This window comes from Gymnoscopelus microlampas (genome assembly GCF_963454915.1).
Source record: "Gymnoscopelus microlampas genome assembly, chromosome: 3".
Classification (NCBI taxonomy): Eukaryota; Metazoa; Chordata; class Actinopteri; order Myctophiformes; family Myctophidae; genus Gymnoscopelus; species Gymnoscopelus microlampas.
The window spans coordinates 5,304,283-5,325,869 of NC_139940.1; the positions used below are offsets into that span (position 1 = coordinate 5,304,283).

Consider the following 21,587-nt stretch of genomic DNA (forward strand, 5'->3'; position numbering starts at 1 on the left):
CGATGCAGCAGCTCTTGAGACAAGATGTTGTAGGAGAGCACCGAGAATTCAAACGGAGCGACGACACCCGGACGTCGGAGACCAGGGAAGACTTCCCAATTTCTCTGCAGAGGCCTTGTTGGCGTCCTGGCCGGTGGAGGCTGTGGGCGCTTATGCCTTCCCTGCCCCCCCCAGGCACCCTTCCCCGGGCGGGGGGTTCCGTCTCGGTTGGCGCCGTTGCCCGGGCGAGGGGCTCCGTCCCGGTCGGCGCGGTTCGGAGTTCCTTGCCCCCAAGCACCCTTCAGCGGGCGGGGGGCTCGGTCTCGGTTGGCGCGGTTCGGAGTTCCTTGCCCACAAGCACCCTTCAGCGGGCGGGGGGTACCGCCTCGGTTGGCGCCGTTGCCCGGGCGGGGGGCTCGGTCTCGGTCGGTGCTGTTGCCCGGGCGGGGGGCTCGGTCTCGGTTGGTGCTGTTGCCCGGGCGGGGGGCTCGGTCTCGGTCGGTGCTGTTCGGAGTTAAACACGTAGCCCCGTCTCTCTCTTCATCTCTGCACTTTCTTCTAGAGCTATTCTCTCTGCTTCTCGCCCTCTCCCAGTGGGAGAGGACCATCAGAGCTGGTTACAGGGGCACCGATAACCAGCTCTGATGAGAACGTGCTGACCCCGGTGGGGGAGAAAGGAGTGGAGCCCACGGAAACACAGCTGGCGCAGGGACATGGGTTGGCTCACGGCATCTTTGGAAGAGACATGGCTTAGACCGCACGACTCATACATAGGATGTTTGTTAGCATGCTGGTTATAACGACGACGGCAAAGCTTTAAAGCCCCCCCACAGAGTGACGTCATGATGTCAACAGGACGATGACAGGCAACGATTAAGACCTTTCTCCACGCTGTGCTTCCTTATTTGGGCAATACAGGAATTTGAGTTCTAGAAAATAACAGCACATCCATTCTCATAAAATGACTTTGTTCTTACCAGAAACCGATCTACAAGCTCACAACACGTCGCATTGTGACATGTTGTGAGCTTGTAGATCGTCTATTTTTGTATTTATTATTTAGGTTAGGTGGTTAAATAAAATTAAGTTCAGTTTATGTGTATTTTGTTAGCATTTTCATATATATGTTATATTGTATAATAAAAATCACACCTGTGTGAAGGTAGCGGCGCCTTTGATATATTTTGTCATAGATATGTGTTTCTACTAGAGAAACAATATTAAAAGGCTTCCAGTGGCACTAAATAGTGCCATTGGAAGCGAATCACCAAATGCATTCCAAGGTAAGTGGCAAAAACTGATCTGTCATAGCTGATAGAGTGGGTACCTAAAAAATAAACTTTAGGAACCCACTCTATCAGCTTCTATCTTCGTAGCTTTTTGTAGCATATATACAAACTTCGCGCTCTATACCTTTAGGTATAGAGCGGATATTAGCCCTCTATACCTGGCTTTTGCGTCAACGTTCTGATTGGTCAGGCTCGCCAAGGTTCTGATTGGTCAGGTCCGTCAACGTTCTGATTGGTCAGGTCCGTCAACGTTCTGATTGGTCACTATTCATGACATCACTATGTTACTATTCATGACATCACTATGATGTCATGAATAGTGACCAATCAGAACGTTGACGGACCTGACCAATCAGAACGTTGACGGACCTGACCAATCAGAACCTTGGCGAGCCTGACCAATCAGAACGTTGACGGACCTGACCAATCAGAACCTTGGCGAGCCTGACCAATCAGAACGTTGACGGACCTGACCAATCAGAACCTTGGCGAGCCTGACCAATCAGAACGTTGACGGACCTGACCAATCAGAACCTTGGTCAGGTATAGAGCGCTCTAAAGGTATAGAGCGGCTAGCGCCGCTAAAAATCACACCCTGTGAGAAGGAAGCGGTGCCTTTGATGAGCCCCGTATTGATGTTGTCATCAATATTTGTTTATTGGACAGACACACACCCGGACAGACACACGGACACCCGGACACACGGACACACAGACAAAGTCAGATATAGAGCGGTTGGCTAAAAAGATAAATGTTCTTTTCATGTATTGAAATTTCATATTAAAAATCACACCCAGTGTGAATTGAGTGGTGATATTTATGAGTTATTAATTTCATCATGCATGATGAAATTAGCCAATCTGCACGTCTGCAAAGTTTGAAGTTAATTTCATCATGTGTCTCGCTAGCCAATCACAGCACGTCCTGCTGGGTGTGATTCATTTTTTAGCCTATGGGCGTGTTTTCCACAGCATGGCGTCACAGCGAAAGACAAATTTTCACGACGGAAAGAAAAACTTTCACCACGGTTGGGTCCTAAACCCTCTTATAGGAGCGGTTGCACCGCTCAAAAATGTATATACAGAACATTTTGCATTTTATCTGTGAAACCTTATGCTTATTTGTATTTGTATTTTCTAAACAAGTAAGACGCGCGAATGCGGGAAGCGAACGCAGCTCGAAAATATTTTGTATTTACGGACTTGTAATCCGTGTTATTTCACCGTGATGGGGAGAGCGTAGAGAGAAAGTTCCACTCTGAGATCTGTCAGCAGCCAATGAGAGCGTGAGTCACATGGGGGTGCGGCTCAGGCAGTGCACACAGAGACTCAGAAGGACACACACACAACCCGAGCACGGTTTCATAGTAAGCTCCACTTGGGCTTATTGCGAACGCGGAAGGAGGCGCGCGAAGAACGCCTCCTTCCGCGTTCGCAATAAGTTTAATGTTTCAAAATATTGCAAGATTCTGCATTTCTCTGTACAAAATATTGGTCAATCATCGGTAATTTGTGTCGACGACTCTCCGAAATCGGGATCGCCATCGGAGCCAAAAGCCCTGGCATCGGTCGGCCTGTAATAATACCCACCACGTAAGGTTTGATGGCGTCCCCCACGTCTTCGTCCATGTGGATGTACATGTTGAGCAGCTGCGGGAGGTAGAAGTCCACCTCCTCGTGTTTGAAGCTGAACAGGCGGTTTCCGATGTAGGCCTGCACGCCCGGCTCCTTGGAGTTGTGGAGGTAGGAGATGGCCATGGAGACGTCGAACAGCTTGGACTCGAACAGGCGGAGCAGCCACGACTGCTTAGACGGGTTGGGCCGCTGGCGCCGGCGCGCGCTCTGCGCCGAACCCTCCTCCGGGCTACAGCTTCCCGTCCCGTTAGCCAGGCCCGGGGCAGGGGCGGGGCCGGGGGCAGGGTTGGAGTTGGAGTGGGGGTTAGCGTTAGAGTTGGAGATAGAGTTAGGGTCGGGGTTAGAAGTCGGGTCTGAGACGGAGCGGGGGTTAGAGTTAGGGTCACGGTTATCCGTGGTGTCAGAAGTGGGATCGAGTTCGGGGTTCGAGTTGGGGTCGGGGTCAGAGACGGGGTCCGGTTCGGGGTTAGAATTGGGGTCCTCGTCCCCCTGCAGCCTCTTGACGTTCTGCAGGACCTCCTGGCAGGCCATGTCGGCCACCTCGGCGTCGATGCACAGGCCGAGCTCCCCTACGCCCTCCCGGATGACCCCCAGCGGGGGGCTGGGGTGGGGGAGCGGGTGGGGGGAGCACGAGGAGGAGGGGGTGGAGGGAAGGGACAGCGAGGACGAGGAGGGGCTGTGGTCGTCGTCGCCGGAGAGAGAGGGAGACGTGTCCTGCTCTACATCTCCCATGGTGCACCTCACCTCCACTGTAACACAGGGAGAAGAGAGACAGTCTATGTCACAACATGTCAAGGAACATGTCAAGGGTGCAACACTAGGGCTGTCACCTTGACTAATAATTGTCACTCAAATAATTACGATTAACGATTTAATTGTGTGTTTGGCCATGGAACATTGGAACATATTATGTTCCAATGTTCAATGGCCAAACACACAATTCAATTAATTAAACACAGATTTTTTTTTAATTCATATTATGAATTTAAAAAAAATCTGTTGCCTTTTATGCCTTGTAATGAAAACATTGCACAGGGCAGATGACAAATAACTTAAGTATCTGAAAAAAATATTTGACATTTACATTTTTTATAGTATTTATACATGTAAAAAAAAAGCAGAAGTAGCTGATCTACAAGCTTACAACGTGTTGTAAGCTTGTGTTGTAACGTGTTGTAAGCTTGTAGATCATCTATTTCTGCTTTTTTAAATATTTGAAAATATGTGAACATTTTTTCAACATGGAAACGATTATGACGATTATGCAAAAATAATTGCGATTATCTCAAATAATTGCAATTGGACGATTTAATGCAATAATTGTGACAGGCCTATGCAACAGTTAATCAAACTCATTTAGTTGATTATTAAAAGAATATTGATTCGAATAAAATAACCGATTTTCCAAAATAGCGAGTATAGGCGATCTACAGTATAAGCTCACAATGTGTTGCAACCTGCAGTGCGACGTGTTGTGAGCTTGAAGATCGGCTAATGTCGCTATTTATTAGCGACACAATTGCATGACAAAAAGTATAAAATATGGTTCAAGTGGTTATAAGACTAATCGATTTAGTCAATTGTAAAAAAAAATATATATATTTTTTGCATCAATTCATTGATATATTTTATTTAAAAAAAAACGTGTTTCTTGATTAATTGAAAAAGTGATTAGAATCTGAACCCATGAAGACCTGGAACGCATCTGTGTCACTTTAGATTTCTTTGGCTAGTCAAAAATAGCAGATATACAAGCTCATAAGCACCGAGTGCCGCGCTTATGAGCTTGTAGATCTGCTAGTTTTGAAAAATCTTGAAAAAAAAATGTTTAGATTTTTTTCAAAAAAACTTTAGGATTTAGAAAACATTTTTAAGAATCGTCTCAGGTCTTAAAAAGGAAATGATCAATAGCTGCAGGCAGCTCTAATATCACATCTGCTCAAGTCAAACTAAAATCCATAGCAAAACAAGAGATGAAAACTGAAGGTCCCTCCCTCTCCCTGCCAGAAGGCCTGTCCTGTCCATCACAAAACATATCGTCTCTAATCTGGTCCCTTCAGCAGATTAACACAGATTAACACTGACCAAACACACCACCGCTCAGACACACACACCAAGAGAGGGCGGGGCAGAGATGTGTGTCTTTCCAGGTCCTTAATGTAAATAAATAGACTGGCCTACTCGGGAACCATGCAAATGCATGCATGCCCCACCCAGTTATGTGATACCCGTCGTACCCATTTTTCCCATCGATACTGTACCCGTTGAACCCATCTGTCTGTCTGTGTCTCTTTTATGCCCATATATGGATCCCTGATGTCATCAGTATATTATTATCCCATTTATGGGGCCAATGACATCAGGGTACTGATGACATCAGGGATGAACCGTCCGACCGACATCAACCTGCTGCTGTACAACCAGTGTTGCCAGGTCTACTTATTATAAGCGACTTTTTAGGCTTGTTTTTCTGTTAAATTGCTTGTAAATATTGGTGGTTGCATTTTTTGGGGGGCTTGTGTGAGCAAAGTGTAGTTGCTTATTTGGGCTTGCTTCCAATTTTTGGGATTATTGTTTGAACCAGTAGTTCTCAAACGCACAAATAAACATTCGGTTCCCAAATGTGTATTTGTCCACGGACCCCCCATCTGAAATTATAATTTGTGTCAGGGACCCCCGTACCAGATTTGTGCTGTTAAAATGTTTCAAAAATATTCCACACATTTTCCCACACTTTTTTCCCCTCAAGATGTTTTAAAACAGCAGATCTACAAGCTCACAGCGCGTCCCATCGCGACACGTTGTTGTGAGCTTGTAGATCGGCTATTTTCAAATAGCTGACGTATATGGGTTTGCTCACGTGGCCTAGTCGCTTTGTTTTGGCTTGTTTTCATAGACCTGGTTGCTTATTATGTTCACAGGTTTGGCATTGATCTACAGAGACCTCATTCAAGGCTGTGTCATATTCAAGCCAAGTCCAGCGGTCTCGCCAATGTGGCTGAAACTCTCTCTCCCTCTAACTACCACAGTTGAAACGACAGGTATTCTACTGAAATTAACCCATTGAGACCTGAAACCGATTCTACATGTCTCCTAAATCTCAACAGTATTCTGAAAAATGTATGTTTCTATATCAGTGGTGCTCAATCTTTTTCATGTCAAAGACCCCCAAAACTATATGTATGTGGCCACGGACCCCCATCAAAATATTTTGTTCCAGGGACCCCCCAGAAGCAAAGATTTGAGTTAAAAATGTTCGCTTTAAAGATATATATATTCAAAGATTTGCACACATTTTCACGATTTCTCAAAAATAGCAGATCTACAAGCTCGTAGATCTGCTATTTTTGTATAGCCTAAAGTGTAAAATAATGCTTTTTAGCTCAAATCTAAAAATGACACAGTTCCAAGTCTTAATGGGTTAAGGAGGATGTTTAGTGTTCATTTAACTCAGAAGAGTGCATAAATGGAACCTAATAATGAGGATATTACTGTGTATTAGTAGTCTCTTCTCTACGCTGAGTCCTGTCACATGTAGTGGATTAATAAGCCTGCTTTCACTTCCCCTCATAATCAACCCGTTTGTTCGGAATCTGAACGACTTCAGAGCCGCTCGTTGCGTGTGGGGAGGACATTATTCCACTTTCATAATCCACTAACATACGTCCATGCATGTGACTCTCTCTCTCTCACACACACACACACACACACACACACACACACACACACACACACACACACACACACACACACACACACACACACACACACACACACACACACACACACACACACACACACAAATAAGCCTTCAGGGCTTTTTGTGTTATTCTTTTAGCACCATTTGTGTAAATCGTACCACTGTATCAATCAATCCATGCTGCAGGAGTGCAAGTACATAAAACTAAATAGCATAGGCTGAGCAAATAGGAGGGACTACGTGTAGGAGGGCATTTGCTTTCAGATGGGAGGGAACTTTAATTAATTAACTACATAAAATCATTTATATATTATTTAAAAAGTAAAATCCTCTCTCACGCTCACAGCTATGCCAGTGACTTATGCCAGTGACCCTCCCCCGTGCCAATGGTGGCCTACCCCAGGCCTAAACAGATCAATTACTACAACCTAAACCACTGGTTCTCAAACTTTTTCATGTCACGGAAAGGACCCCCAAATTGATATGTATTTGGCTGCGGACCCCCATTTGATTGATTGAATACTTTATCAACAGTTTGCCCAAAAAAAAGCACTGAAAGTACAATTCTATACAAGGTCTGCTAAAAACATCTGAAGATGTTTAGTGCCAGGAACCCCAGAAGAGAAGACGTGTTATTATGTTAGCATAATTATTCATAATTTTCAATGTTTCCATTTTGTTCAAAGAAATAGCAGATATACAAGTTCACAGCTCTGCACGAAGTGATGCGCTGTGAGCTTGAAGATCTGCTATTTTTGAATAGCCAACTTATAAATGGATTAAGTGGTTAAAACAATTGTGATGCTATATTACCTACTTGGCTATATTAACTACCCCACCACAAGGACCCCTGGGGGTCCCCGGACCCCACTTTGAGAACCACTGAACCAGACATCAACTAAGTTGGCAAGCACTGAACCAGACATCAACTAAGTTGGCAACTACTGCACACAACACACACAATAGACAGATCATCAACTACACAATAACAATCACACACTAGTTTAGTTGACAACGACTACATACACTACACACATCTGCCACACACTCAACAGATCCTCTACACACTAACTAACTACACAGAGCCTTTGCATCCCAGACCCCATAGAGTTAAAGCCCAGACCCACACAGTAGGACACTGTGTGTCTTTTCTTGTTGTTGTTCCATTTAAACAACTCTTGTTAGCACTAGTCGGCTAACTTTAGCCCCGTTAGCATCATCATCATCATTATTACCACCGTTTAAACGTCTAAAAGCACAAACTCTCAGATGAATTGCTTTTTTAGATGTGACAACCATAACCAAGTGGAACTTGTATTGTTTTAGATAGTGATCAGTGATAGAAAACAATATTAGTACCTTTAAAAAAGTGCTAGTGGATTTAAACGTTAGATGATCCAGCTTCTCTCCTCCTGTTGTTTGTATGGCTGTCCCGTTACCGCCTGTCTAGAATGTTATAAGTACCCCATATGCTATAAACGATGACAAACTCTGCGCCGTTCACGTCTTAGCCAACAGTAACGGTGTGTTTTTATTTATAAATTATATGATGACTTAAATGACAACATGAACCCGATGTTTATGTTATTCACAGACAGGCTAGCCAGCAGACAGCTAGTCAGACGGTAGCTCCGTAAAGAACCTCTCACTCCGCTATACAGCTCCGAGATGAGGTTCTATGTCGTTCTTTTCCAGGATCGGTGGAACGTCCGCCAAGGCTCCGCTGTTTACCCTTTAGTATACGTCGTATCCCCAAACTAATGGTAGATTCCAAACCGCAAGGATGTTTAAGGTTTGGTCCGGAGCATAATATTTTAGGTCCGGAGCGAAACTACCCGTTTAAATCGCTTATTTAGTCAGCCTGTGGCCATGTTTCCCATTGTAGCCAAACCGGGAGCAGTACTGGCAGCGGACGTAGGGGGGTTTTCCGGGTTGAATGGGAAACATGGCCACAGGCTGACTAAATAAGCGATTTAAACGGGTAGTTTCTCTCCGGACCTAAAATATTATGCCGCGGACCAAACCTTAAACATCTGTGCGGTTTGGAATCTACCATTAGTTTTGGGATACAATGTACATAAAAGGGTAAACAGCGGAGCCTTGGCGGACGTTCCACCGATCCTGGATGAAAACGACATAGAAGAACCTCATCTCAGAGCTGTATAGCGGAGAGAGAGGTTCTTTATGGAGCGAGTCAGACGGCTGGGTTGCCAGTAGCCCTGAAACATGGATGAACCTGGTGTTTGTTCTTTCTCCATTTTGGTCCGTACATCTACATAAAGGTTCGGATTCCAAATATAAAGTGCTTAACCCATGGCCACGGATGTTAAAATGATGTACGGTTTATCAAAAGTACCCGTATCTTCCGTATTGTTTAATAAAAAGCATTTTAATCTGATTGGTGGCCATTTTTTTCGTATGTTGGTCACATGCTTTCCACAATGCGTCCCTTACGCTTGGGAGGTGTATTACACTGTGATACATTATAACTCTATGATACAATGGCCACCAAGCGGACTAATATGCTTTGTATTGAACAATACGGTACATACGGGTACTTCTGAGGGCCCGTAAATAATTGTAACATCCGTGGCCATGAGATAAGCACTTTATATTTGAACGTTTATGTAGATGTACGGACCAAAAAGTAAGAACGTGTAAACACCAAGTTGAAGTTCATACAATAACGGTCGTGACAGACGACGGTCGTGTATCCATCTAGGTTGCCAGATGTCAGGACAGAAACAAGCAAAAACAACTATCAAAAGAAACCAAAACAAGCGACTTTGGTGTTTGGCCAAAGCCCCCCCAAAACAACAACTTTTTTTTTATCTTCAACCCCACAATGAAATAAGAACAAAATATAGGCCTATAAAAATGGATAGGACAGTTAGAACATAAGAATTAGAACATTCCCAACATTCCCAACACAAGTCTGGTAAGAGTGAGGTAAGACAGGAACAATCACGAAATGGTTGAGAAATGGCGGGTACTGTAACAATTGGATAGGACACTTACACAGACAGGACGGATAGGACACTTACACAGACAGGACGGATAGGACACTTACACAGACAGGACTGATAGGACACTTATACAGACAGGACGGATAAGACACTTATACAGATAGAACATTCCCAACATTCCCAACAGCGGAGAGTTGTGCTCCGAGGAGCACTTTTTCTAGTTATTATTATTATTATTATTATTATTATTACTCTCCGTAGGAGAGTTTTGTTTTCACTTTCTAAATATGACACACCGATTGGTCAAGCCTCACGTGACACGTGACAATACGGTGAAATATTGTATAAATACATGGCGTCACTTTGGCGGTGCCTTGCCACCGCCAAAGTGAGGTAAGACAGGAACCATCACGAAATGGCTGCATGGCTGATACATAATTGGCAGATAGGACAGATAGGACACTTATATAGACAGGAGGGATATGACACTTACACAGACGGATAGGACACTTACAGTACACAGACAGGACGGATAGGACACTTATACAGACAGGACGGATAGGACACTTATACAGACAGGACGGATAGGACACTTATACAGACAAGACGGATAGGACACTTACACAGACAGGACGGATATGACACTTACACAGACAGGACGGATAGGACACTTACAGTATACAGACAGGACGGATAGGACACTTACAGTATACAGACAGGACGGATAGGACACTTACAGTATACAGACAGGACGGATAGGACACTTACACAGACAGGACGGATAGGACATTTACACAGACAGGATGGATAGGACACTTACACAGACAAGACGGATAGGACACTTATACAGACAGGACGGATCGGACACTTACACAGACAGGATGGATAGGACAGTTAGAACATAAGAATTAGAACATTCCCAACATTCCCAACACAAGTCTGGTTAGAGTGAGGTAAGACAGGAACAATCACGAAATGGTTGAGAAATGGCGGGTACTGTAACAATTGGATAGGACACTTACACAGACAGGACGGATAGGACACTTACACAGACAGGATGGATAGGACACTTACACAGACAGGACGGATAGGACACTTATACAGACAGGACGGATAAGACACTTATACAGATAGAACATTCCCAACATTCCCAACAGCGGAGAGTTGTGCTCCGAGGAGCACTTTTTCTAGTTATTATTATTATTATTATTATTATTATTACTCTCCGTAGGAGAGTTTTGTTTTCACTTTCTAAATATGACACACCGATTGGTCAAGCCTCACGTGACACGTGACAATACGGTGAAATATTGTATAAATACATGGCGTCACTTTGGCGGTGCCTTGCCACCGCCAAAGTGAGGTAAGACAGGAACCATCACGAAATGGCTGCATGGCTGATACATAATTGGCAAATAGGACAGATAGGACACTTATATAGACAGGAGGGATATGACACTTACACAGACGGATAGGACACTTATAGTACACAGACAGGACGGATAGGACACTTATAGTACACAGACAGGACGGATAGGACACTTATACAGACAGGACGGATAGGACACTTATACAGACAGGACGGATAGAACACTTACAGTATACAGACAGGACGGATAGAACACTTACACAGACAGGACGGATAGGACACTTACATAGACAGGAGGGATATGACACTTACACAGACAGGACGGATAGGACACTTACAGTATACAGACAGGACGGATAGGACACTTACAGTATACAGACAGGACGGATAGGACACTTATACAGACAGGAGGGATAGGACACTTACATAGACAGGACGGATAGGACACTTATACAGACAAGACGGATAGGACACTTATACAGACGGATAGGACACTTATACAGACAGGACGGATCGGACACTTATACAGACAGGATGGATAGGACAGTTAGAACATAAGAATTAGAACATTCCCAACATTCCCAACACAAGTCTGGTAAGAGTGAGGTAAGACAGGAACAATCACGAAATGGTTGAGAAATGGCGGATACTGTAACAATTGGATAGGACACTTACACAGACAGGACGGATAGGACGGATAGGACACTTATACAGACAGGACGGATAGGACACTTATACAGATAGAACATTCCCAACATTCCCAACAGCGGAGAGTTGTGCTCCGAGGAGAACTTTTTCTAGTTATTATTACTATTATTATTATTACCCTTATTATTATTATTATTGTACACATGATATGTACATATATGTATGTGTGCATACATACAGGTATGTGCATGTACCTTTGTATCTATCTATTTATCAATTTATTTATTTATTTCAAAACACCTTTTGTCATCATTTCCTGATTCACTTGATTATCCTGTATCTATGGTAACCTGTATTGAGGTCTCTCTTCTGATTGGATAAAATTGGTGTCCCAACCTGACAATGTACTTTGCTGGAGACGAGGAGACCCCTGTTACTGAACAAACACTATAGCCAAGATTAGTATTGAGCTATTTAACACTTAATAAAACTAGAAAAAGTGCTCCTCGGAGCACTGCCAGACCCCTAGTGGTTGAAATCTGAATGGCCGGACTTCGCATGACGTGTGTGTAGAGGAAAAGAGGGACAGACCGACCGACCCACCAACAGACCGACCGACAAAGCCTCCTGTAGGCCGACCCCCTGGGTCTGGTAAAAATACTAATCATTTACGCCTGCACCTTTAATGTTATTTCCAAATAGCAGACATATAGTCCCATTGCTTTGTTGGTTCATTGCAGGCGTTCGTTTAGGCCACTGCTTCTCAATGTGGTTTCCGGAGACCCCAGGGGCCCTTGAAGGTGTTCTAGGGGGTCCCCAGCAAGACCCTACGGGTCTATTGGCTCCATTTGTACACTCTCAGAGGTAAATTAACACTGAGGATTTGTTATCAAACTGGGGGTCCTTGAGTCCTTAAAATAAAAAATAATGGTGAGAATGACTTGTTTAGGCGTTGAGGTACTTGGCGTGATGCTTAATGTGGTCGTTGATGAAGGAGTAGATGAAGAAGTAGCTGTGGTCATAACCCGGCTGCATTCTGTAGACCACTGGAAGCTTCTCGGAGCAGGCGGCGATCAGGTTGTCAGGGAGGAGCTGATTGGCTGACAGGAACTGGTCGTCACCGCCCTGGTCGATCAGGATGTGTAGTGTGGGGCCAGAGTAGGAAGCCGCCAACACTGTGGCGTCATAAGCCTCCCATGTAGACTTGTCCGACCCCAGGTACCCTGAAAAGGCCTTGTGTCCCCAGGCACACTGCATGGGGTTACAGATGGGAGCAAAGGCAGACACCGCCTTGTATGTCCCGGGGTTCTTTAGGGCACAGACGAGCGCCCCGTGGCCGCCCATGGAGTGACCGCTAATGGACGTCCGGCGTGGGTCGGCGGGGAAGTTAGCGTTGATCAGCTCGGGGAGCTCCCCCGTGACGTAGGCGTACATGCGGTAGTTGGTCTTCCAGGGGTCCTGGGTGGCGTTGACGTAGAAACCGGCCCCCGCGCCGAAGTCCCAGCTCTCGTCCTCGCCCTCGACGTTACAGCCGCGCGGGCTGGTGTCCGGGGCCACGACGATGATGCCGTGGTCGGCGGCGGCCTGCTGACCGCCCGCTTTGGTGATGAAGTTCTGCTCTGTGCAGGTTAGTCCAGAGAGCCAGTACATCACGGGACACCTCACGCCGCTCTCCTCCTCCTCCGCCCTGGGAGGGAGATAAACCGCAAACCTCATCGTGCACTTGAGCTGAGCGCTGTCGTGTTCAAACACCTTCTGGTAGCCACCTGCACACCTGCTGGAGGACACTTCAACGAGGGCCATCTTTGGTTAATCGCACTGTATAGTGCAATACGTTTCCGTTTCCCGCTAATCTCCTTCCGCTCTCCTTAATGATGTTAAGACTGTCTGTAGGTGTGTTGTGGGTGTGTCTTGTCCGCCTGTATATAAATGGACATGCCTAACGTCACAGATTATGCCCAAATATGTATATGACCTATATGTACATAAGTCGTCATGACAGAATAGTGGAAATCATTGCAAAGTACGTAACAAAACATCATGCATCCGCAGTGAGTATTGTACAAACATTCCCGTGTCATTCTATCCATGTTTCATCTCTGTGATAACCCAAAAAGGCTGGCAAAGTACTGTGCTGTCTCACTCTCTGCAAATAATTGGCAGCCGCCACATATGGCGGAGACGCTGTTACTTATACCCATGGAGTACTGAGCGATATGCTTATTGTATTGTGACAGGGTCAAAGCAGGGGGGTGAAACCAAATTGTAACATTTTTTATTGATGATGAAAAACCTGTATTACGCACTTAAAAACATCATTCTCTTAACTATATTTCTGCACTGCATGTTTTATGGTTGACAATGTATTTCCCCCCGGTCCCCGAGCCACTTGACATTGGACTCCCCTATAGGCTGTGTGACATTGGCCTTGTGACAGCGGACGGCCAATGTCCCCAGGTCACGCTGGTGGCAGAGCGAATGAGGGCGGAGTAGGGTGTGGCCCACCTTATTCAAAAGTGAGCGCGAGCCACTTGGACAGCAGAGAGACAGGCATACAGGGCAGTGTGGAAGTGACAGCCAGAAGGGACGGTTGTGCACAGGAGGAGCAGACATACCACGGAGCAGAGGTGGGGAATACAGTGATCGCGGCACGTACCAAGCCACCAGCAGCGGACGGTGAGCAGACGGCGCAGTAGCAGCAGAGACGGGGAGGACAGACAGACGAACCAAGGAACGGAGGAGAGGTCCAGTGGCGATAACGTTGCGCGCTTCACACCCTCAAAGCCAGACGTACAGTCTGGCGGGCGAGTAAGTGTCCTTCTATGCAACGTTACCTTTATAAACCCACGGTCCTAAACCTCATATGTGAAATATACCTGAACAGATGAACTGGTTCTAGTTTCTATGATTGCAGGCAATACGCACGAAGACAAGAAGAGACAGTGATTCCTGGCCTAAACCCCCGCTCCAGTTAAACCCCATATAAGGACATTCCCACCTTTTGCATTGAACCGTGATGAGTATATGACATATAGCAATTGAATTGGCACTTGGCACTTTACTGCTTCAGTAATAGTTGGCACTTTAACGCTAAATTCATTATTTATTTGCTATAGTTTGCACAAGCCCTGTCTGTTTTTAGTGTTTGGTGATTGTCTGTATTCCTGTATTTTAGTTAGTTAGTGGGCGCATTAGGAGGTTGAGGTTTTAGAATTAGTGTTATATTTTGTTTATGCTTTTCAATATTTTATGGCTTATCGACGCCACTGTATTAGCTTAATAAAATAGATTACCTTTTTATACAAACCTGTTTCCGTCCAGCTTTCTCCAAGGGATATGTGTTGAAGTGTTGTTCTCATTTAAAAGTATTGTACTTACCTGGGTAAACTCGAACCTGTGAATAGCCTAAAAAAGAGTGTTACAGAGGACCCTACCTCTTAAATAAAAAGGTGGCGTAGTCTTGCAGTACCTAACAAACAGTATTATTCTCACAGTAATTACGCACCCCGCACTTTACCGTGCAACTGATATTTTATTGTTGTGAGTTTAATGTGTATTGTTATTTATTTATTATTGAGACAAAGTAAAGAGTGTCAGCATTCTAAAAAGAAGTGGCAAGTTACATGTGACAACCTGGCCACCGTCACATATTTGGCGTAGCGCGGCAGGACTGGGTAGAGAACAACACAAAATCCCTAAGAGAAACTGTATTGAAATTTTGCTGTTTTGCTGCTTTTTGTTTTGTTTTGTTTGGTTGAATCAAGAAAGTAATGATGATGATGCCAGTGTATCCAGGGGCACCGTGGCTACCTAAGTTTTCGGGCATAGAAGGTGAGGAGAAATACAGGGAATGGAGAGAACAGATTAAAGGATTATTGGGCACTCAGGATTTAACAGAAGAGAAAAAAGTTGCTTTTGTAGTACAGACCCTTACTGAGGAAGCTAAGCGACAAATTAGTGTAATTGACAAGGAAGATCGCAATACAGTGGCCAAAGTCTTTAAATGTTTAGACACGTTGTATAAAACATCTGTTTCTGCTTCCCAAGCTCGTGCCTTGTTCTATGGCTGTGCGCAACGCGCAGGCGAAAGTGTGCAGGCTTATATTTTGAGGCTTAGAGAGTTGTTCTGCGGGCTGCGGCGGCTCGACCCAGACACCGCTCCCTCCGATGCCATTCTGCGAGAGCAGTTACTTGTAGGACTGTCTGAAGGCCCTCTGGGTCAAGCCTTAAGAATATATGCCCGTCGAAACCCCACAGAAGACTTCGCCGCCCTAAAAAATGAGGCCTTCCTACTAGACACTGAACATAGAAGAGAAGGGACTGCTGAAATCTTGTGCCATGCTGTTAAACCTGTCTCTATCCCAACACCCTCACAGGAATCTGAATGGAGAGAGAAACTGAAACAGGAGATTATGGAAGACGTCAAATCGCAAATGCAGGGGTTTACGCAGGAGCTCATGAAAGAGATCAGACCGCTCCTTCGACCCAACACCACCGATACACGACCTCGCGGTTCGCCTCCATCTGAACGACGCCGGGAGCCGTACCAACGCAACGAGTGGGATGAGGGAGGTAGGCCGATCTGTAGGAGCTGTAGGCAGTCTGGGCACATTGCTCGCTTTTGTAAATCTGACCCCAATCATTTAAACTAGTACGCCCTGTCGCCGAGGTCCGGGAGACAGGGGTGCAGCGCGCACTCGCCAGATCAAGGGCTAATGAAGTGTTTATTGGGGACTGTCCGACTATTGGGATCACTATGGGAGGAGTCCACTTAAGGGGGTTACTGGATACTGGGTCACAAGTCACATTAATGCAGCAAAGCTTATTTGAGGAAAAATTCTCAAACCTAACGTTGGGAAATGGGCCCCTTGTTTTTAAATTACGTGCCGCTAATGGTCTTGACTTACCGTACACTGGCTATGCCATATTGGACCTAGAGCTGGAGGGAATGAAGATCCCAGGGAGAGGAGTTGTAATCGTGAAAGATGAACATTGTACTCAACCGCTGATTATTGGGATGAATGTCGTGAACGCTGTATGGCATGCCCTCTTTAAATGGCCTGGGAGGCCTGTGTTTCCATGTCAGCAGGGAAGGACGCTGTGGAAGGACGCATTCGCCACCTGTAGGAGGGTGGAGGCAGTGACGAACGAAGATGGGTCCATCGGTTATGTGTGGCCGGTCGGCCGGCGGAAGATTCGAATCCCCGCGCAGAGTGAAGTGATGATCTGGGGCCGCGCTTGGAGAGGACCAAATGGAGCGGACTACGAGGCCTTGATGGAAGCCTTGCCGGATGGAAAAGATTTGGGAGTGGCCCGTGCCCTCGTCACGGTGCGCCACGGACGTGTTCCCATACGAGTGTGCAACCCACACGCATATAGTCTGGTCCTGGACCGCCACCAGAAGCTGGGGAGGCTGTACCCGGTGGAAGAAGCGGATGTCCGAGGCGGCAGGGACCTGAGCCTGTCCCTGGGGACCGACGGAGAGGTGGAAGTGGCCGTAATCAGTGTGGAAGATGATGGACCACTGAAGACCCTGCCCGAAGAGATGGAAGTGTTGACGGAGCGTGATGACCTGCCGGAGGCGCAGAAGAGAGAGTTACACGAGATGTTGTGTCGGTGGAAGAAGGTGTTCGCCATCCATGACGAGGATTTCGGACGGACGGACGTCGTGCAACACCAGATACCGACCGGAGACGCGGCACCCATACGAGAGCGACACCGGCCGTTGCCGCCCTCCATGTACCGGGAGATGAAGACCCTCCTGAATGAGATGCTGGAGAAGGGAGTCATCAAGGAGAGTTGCAGTCCGTGGGCGGCACCTATCGTACTGGTCAAGAAGAAAGATGGCAGCTGGAGGTTCTGCGTCGACTACAGGAAACTTAACGCCGTGACGCACAAGGACGCCTTCCCCCTACCCAGGATAGAAGAGACGCTCACCAGCCTGACGAAGGCGCAATGGTTCTCCACGTTAGACCTGGCCAGCGGGTATTGGCAAGTAGGAATGGATCCCCGGGACCGGGAGAAGACCGCCTTTACGACCCCGCTGGGCCTGTTCGAGTTTCAACGCATGCCGTTCGGGCTTTGTAATGCGCCCGCGACGTTCCAGAGGCTGATGCAGCAGTGTCTGAGTGGTCAGGTGACAGAATCCTTGCTGGTATATCTTGATGACATTATAGTATATTCACCTGACTTCTCCTCTCATCTACAGCACCTCGAGCTCGTCTTCCAACGCCTGTGGAGACATGGACTGAAGCTGCGGTTAGACAAATGCAAACTTCTGCGGAGGGAAGTGCAATTTCTGGGCCATGTCGTGGACAAAGAGGGAGTGCGGCCCGATCCGGAGAAAGTGGTGGCAGTGCGGGACTGGACACCACCCTCAACGGTCCGCGAGGTCCGCGCGTTTCTAGGTCTAGCGGGTTACTATAGGCGTTTCGTGTCCTCTTTTGCTGCTATAGCACGACCCTTAAACAACTTATTGATAGGAATCCCAAATGACGTAAAATCCCACCAGTGTAAAGTCGAGTGGACTTCGGAGTGCCAGCGGGCGTTTGATGCGTTAAAGAGTGCCCTCACACAAGCCCCGGTGTTAGCGTATGCGGATTATACACAGCCTTTTGTGGTTTACACTGATGCGAGTGGCCGTGGGTTGGGAGCGGTTCTAGCCCAGGTCCAAGACGGTCACGAACGTGTAATAGCTTATGCAAGCCGCAGTCTCCACCCGACCGAGCAGAATGACGCAAATTATAGCTCGTTCAAATTGGAGCTTTTGGCCCTTAAATGGGCCGTGACCGAGAAGTTTAAAGATTATCTCACTGGCGCTCGATTCACAATATTCACGGACAATAACCCTGTTGCGCATCTCCAAACGGCTAGATTGGGAGCTGTGGAACAACGGTGGGCTGCTCAACTTGCGTCGTTTACTTTCGACATCAAGTATCGACCGGGCAAAAACAACGCCAACGCTGATGCCCTATCGCGGTTCCCAGTGCAGCCTGTAGATGTGGCGGCTGTACAATCGACGCCAGCAGCCCGGGAGGATGAGTGGAGAGAGACGCAGGATCGGGATCCAGATGTGCAGGTGGTGAAGAGGTGCGTGGAACGGGGGAGAGCCCCTAATATGGTGGAGAGGAAGAATTGGACTCGGGGAGCGCGGCAACTGTTACGCCAGTGGAACAAACTGATTATACGAAATCATGTGTTATATAGGAAGGTGACCGATCCTTATACCAAAGAACAATACTCACAGATCATTTGTCCAGGTTCACGCAGAGAGGAGGTATGGAGAGGAATCCACACGGCCGCGGCGCATGCTGGGTTGGAGAGGACCTTGGCCCAGCTGCGACGTCGGTTCTATTGGCCAGGCATGGAGGGAGCGGTGCGTCAGTTACAACAGGGTTGTGTCGCCTGCAGCCTGCAGAGGAACAGGTCAGAGCCTCGGGCCCCCTTACAACCCTTTTAAGTCTCATATCCACTAGAAGTAATAGCCATTGATTTCCTCACATTAGGTAGGCCTGCTGATGCGTGGCAAAACATTCTGGTAGCTACTGACTTATTCACCCGTTATAGTTGGGCTATTGCCACCCGAGACCAGACTGCGCACACCACTGTCCGTGCGTTATGGACGCATATTATCCAGCCGTTCGGCTGTCCGGCCCGGTTCCACTCAGATCGAGGCCCCAACTTCGAGTCCGAGTTAATGCACCATTTATGTCAGACTTATGGTATTGCAAAAAGTCGCACCACTCCGTACCACCCGGCTGGGAACGGTGGAGTGGAACGATTTAATCAGACATTACTGAACATGTTGCGATCACTAGACACTGATAAACAAGGAAGATGGAATGAGCACTTACCCGAGTTAGTTCATGCTTATAACAACACGATCCATAGTGCTACGGGTTATGCCCCCGCCTACTTAATGTTTGGCCGACATTTGAGGCGCCCTATAGATGTCCAGTTAGGAGTGCAGTCAGCGCAAGAGCGCATGGGAGTGGGTGGCTGGGTACAGGACCACCAACAGAGAATGGCGACAGCTTATAGGACCGCAGGGGAGAGGATGGGAGAAACGGCCTAGAGGAGAAAGCAGGTTTATGACCGTAGGGCCGGTATTACACCCCTATTACCAGGAGAGAGAGGATTCGAAATAGGAAGAGAGATGGCCAGGGGAAATTGAGTACGTGGTGGGACCCCGAGCCTTACGCAGTGATGGAACAGGTGGGAGCTACGGGGTTGGTGTACCGAGTCAGACCCGAGAAGGGGGGCCGAGAAAAGACCATACATAGAAATGCGTTGAAAGTGTGTGTAGCCCCCAGGTCGCCCCACGAGGACCCCCCAGCTGTAGTGCAGCCCGAGCAGGTAGAAGCAACAACGCCGCAGTATTATGGGTTTCTCTCCGTCCCGAGAGCACCAGATGAGCCACGGCGCTCGGGAAGAGCAAATATAGGCCAGCCACCCCAGAGGTATGGACATGATTAGGGCCAGTTGCAGGGACTGGCAACGGAAAAGTGGGGGGGGATGTGACAGGGTCAAAGCAGGGGGGTGAAACCAAATTGTAACATTTTTTATTGATGATGAAAAACCTGTATTACGCACTTAAAAACATCATTCTCTTAACTATATTTCTGCACTGCATGTTTTATGGTTGACAATGTATTTCCCCCCGGTCCCCGAGCCACTTGACATTGGACTCCCCTATAGGCTGTGTGACATTGGCCTTGTGACAGCGGACGGCCAATGTCCCCAGGTCACGCTGGTGGCAGAGCGAATGAGGGCGGAGTAGGGTGTGGCCCACCTTATTCAAAAGTGAGCGCGAGCCACTTGGACAGCAGAGAGACAGGCATACAGGGCAGTGTGGAAGTGACAGCCAGAAGGGACGGTTGTGCACAGGAGGAGCAGACATACCACGGAGCAGAGGTGGGGAATACAGTGATCGCGGCACGTACCAAGCCACCAGCAGCGGACGGTGAGCAGACGGCGCAGTAGCAGCAGAGACGGGGAGGACAGACAGACGAACCAAGGAACGGAGGAGAGGTCCAGTGGCGATAACGTTGCGCGCTTCACACCCTCAAAGCCAGACGTACAGTCTGGCGGGCGAGTAAGTGTCCTTCTATGCAACGTTACCTTTATAAACCCACGGTCCTAAACCTCATATGTGAAATATACCTGAACAGATGAACTGGTTCTAGTTTCTATGATTGCAGGCAATACGCACGAAGACAAGAAGAGACAGTGATTCCTGGCCTAAACCCCCGCTCCAGTTAAACCCCATATAAGGACATTCCCACCTTTTGCATTGAACCGTGATGAGTATATGACATATAGCAATTGAATTGGCACTTGGCACTTTACTGCTTCAGTAATAGTTGGCACTTTAACGCTAAATTCATTATTTATTTGCTATAGTTTGCACAAGCCCTGTCTGTTTTTAGTGTTTGGTGATTGTCTGTATTCCTGTATTTTAGTTAGTTAGTGGGCGCATTAGGAGGTTGAGGTTTTAGAATTAGTGTTATATTTTGTTTATGCTTTTCAATATTTTATGGCTTATCGACGCCACTGTATTAGCTTAATAAAATAGATTACCTTTTTATACAAACCTGTTTCCGTCCAGCTTTCTCCAAGGGATATGTGTTGAAGTGTTGTTCTCATTTAAAAGTATTGTACTTACCTGGGTAAACTCGAACCTGTGAATAGCCTAAAAAAGAGTGTTACAGAGGACCCTACCTCTTAAATAAAAAGGTGGCGTAGTCTTGCAGTACCTAACAAACAGTATTATTCTCACAGTAATTACGCACCCCGCACTTTACCGTGCAACTGATATTTTATTGTTGTGAGTTTAATGTGTATTGTTATTTATTTATTATTGAGACAAAGTAAAGAGTGTCAGCATTCTAAAAAGAAGTGGCAAGTTACATGTGACAACCTGGCCACCGTCACAGTATCATGAAAACACATACCATGATTATGTGAATGTAACCTTAACTGTACCTTTAATATGTGTGTCCT

General features: G+C 46.8%; 2 protein-coding genes across 2 annotated transcripts in view; both read right to left on the reverse strand.

Moving 5' to 3' along the window:
• The window catches only part of pi4kb (phosphatidylinositol 4-kinase, catalytic, beta), a 30,090-nt gene extending 22,071 nt beyond the window's left edge, over positions 1-8,019 (reverse strand). Inside the window, exons 1-2 of the mRNA XM_084051799.1 lie at positions 7,962-8,019; positions 2,858-3,651 (exon numbers count right to left, since the gene is read on the reverse strand). Of these exons, the coding sequence (XP_083907925.1) occupies positions 2,858-3,634 (777 nt within the window). The 5' untranslated portion in view covers positions 3,635-3,651; positions 7,962-8,019. The remainder of the gene's footprint in view (positions 1-2,857; positions 3,652-7,961) is intronic.
• A 4,511-nt stretch (positions 8,020-12,530) lies between these two features.
• LOC311041431 (S-formylglutathione hydrolase-like) lies at positions 12,531-13,388 on the reverse strand (the record flags this gene model as incomplete). Its single annotated transcript, XM_084051804.1, has 1 exon — positions 12,531-13,388. One exon carries the CDS (start codon positions 13,386-13,388, stop codon positions 12,531-12,533), a length of 858 nt encoding a protein of 285 aa, XP_083907930.1.
• Positions 13,389-21,587: the final 8,199 nt, after the last annotated feature.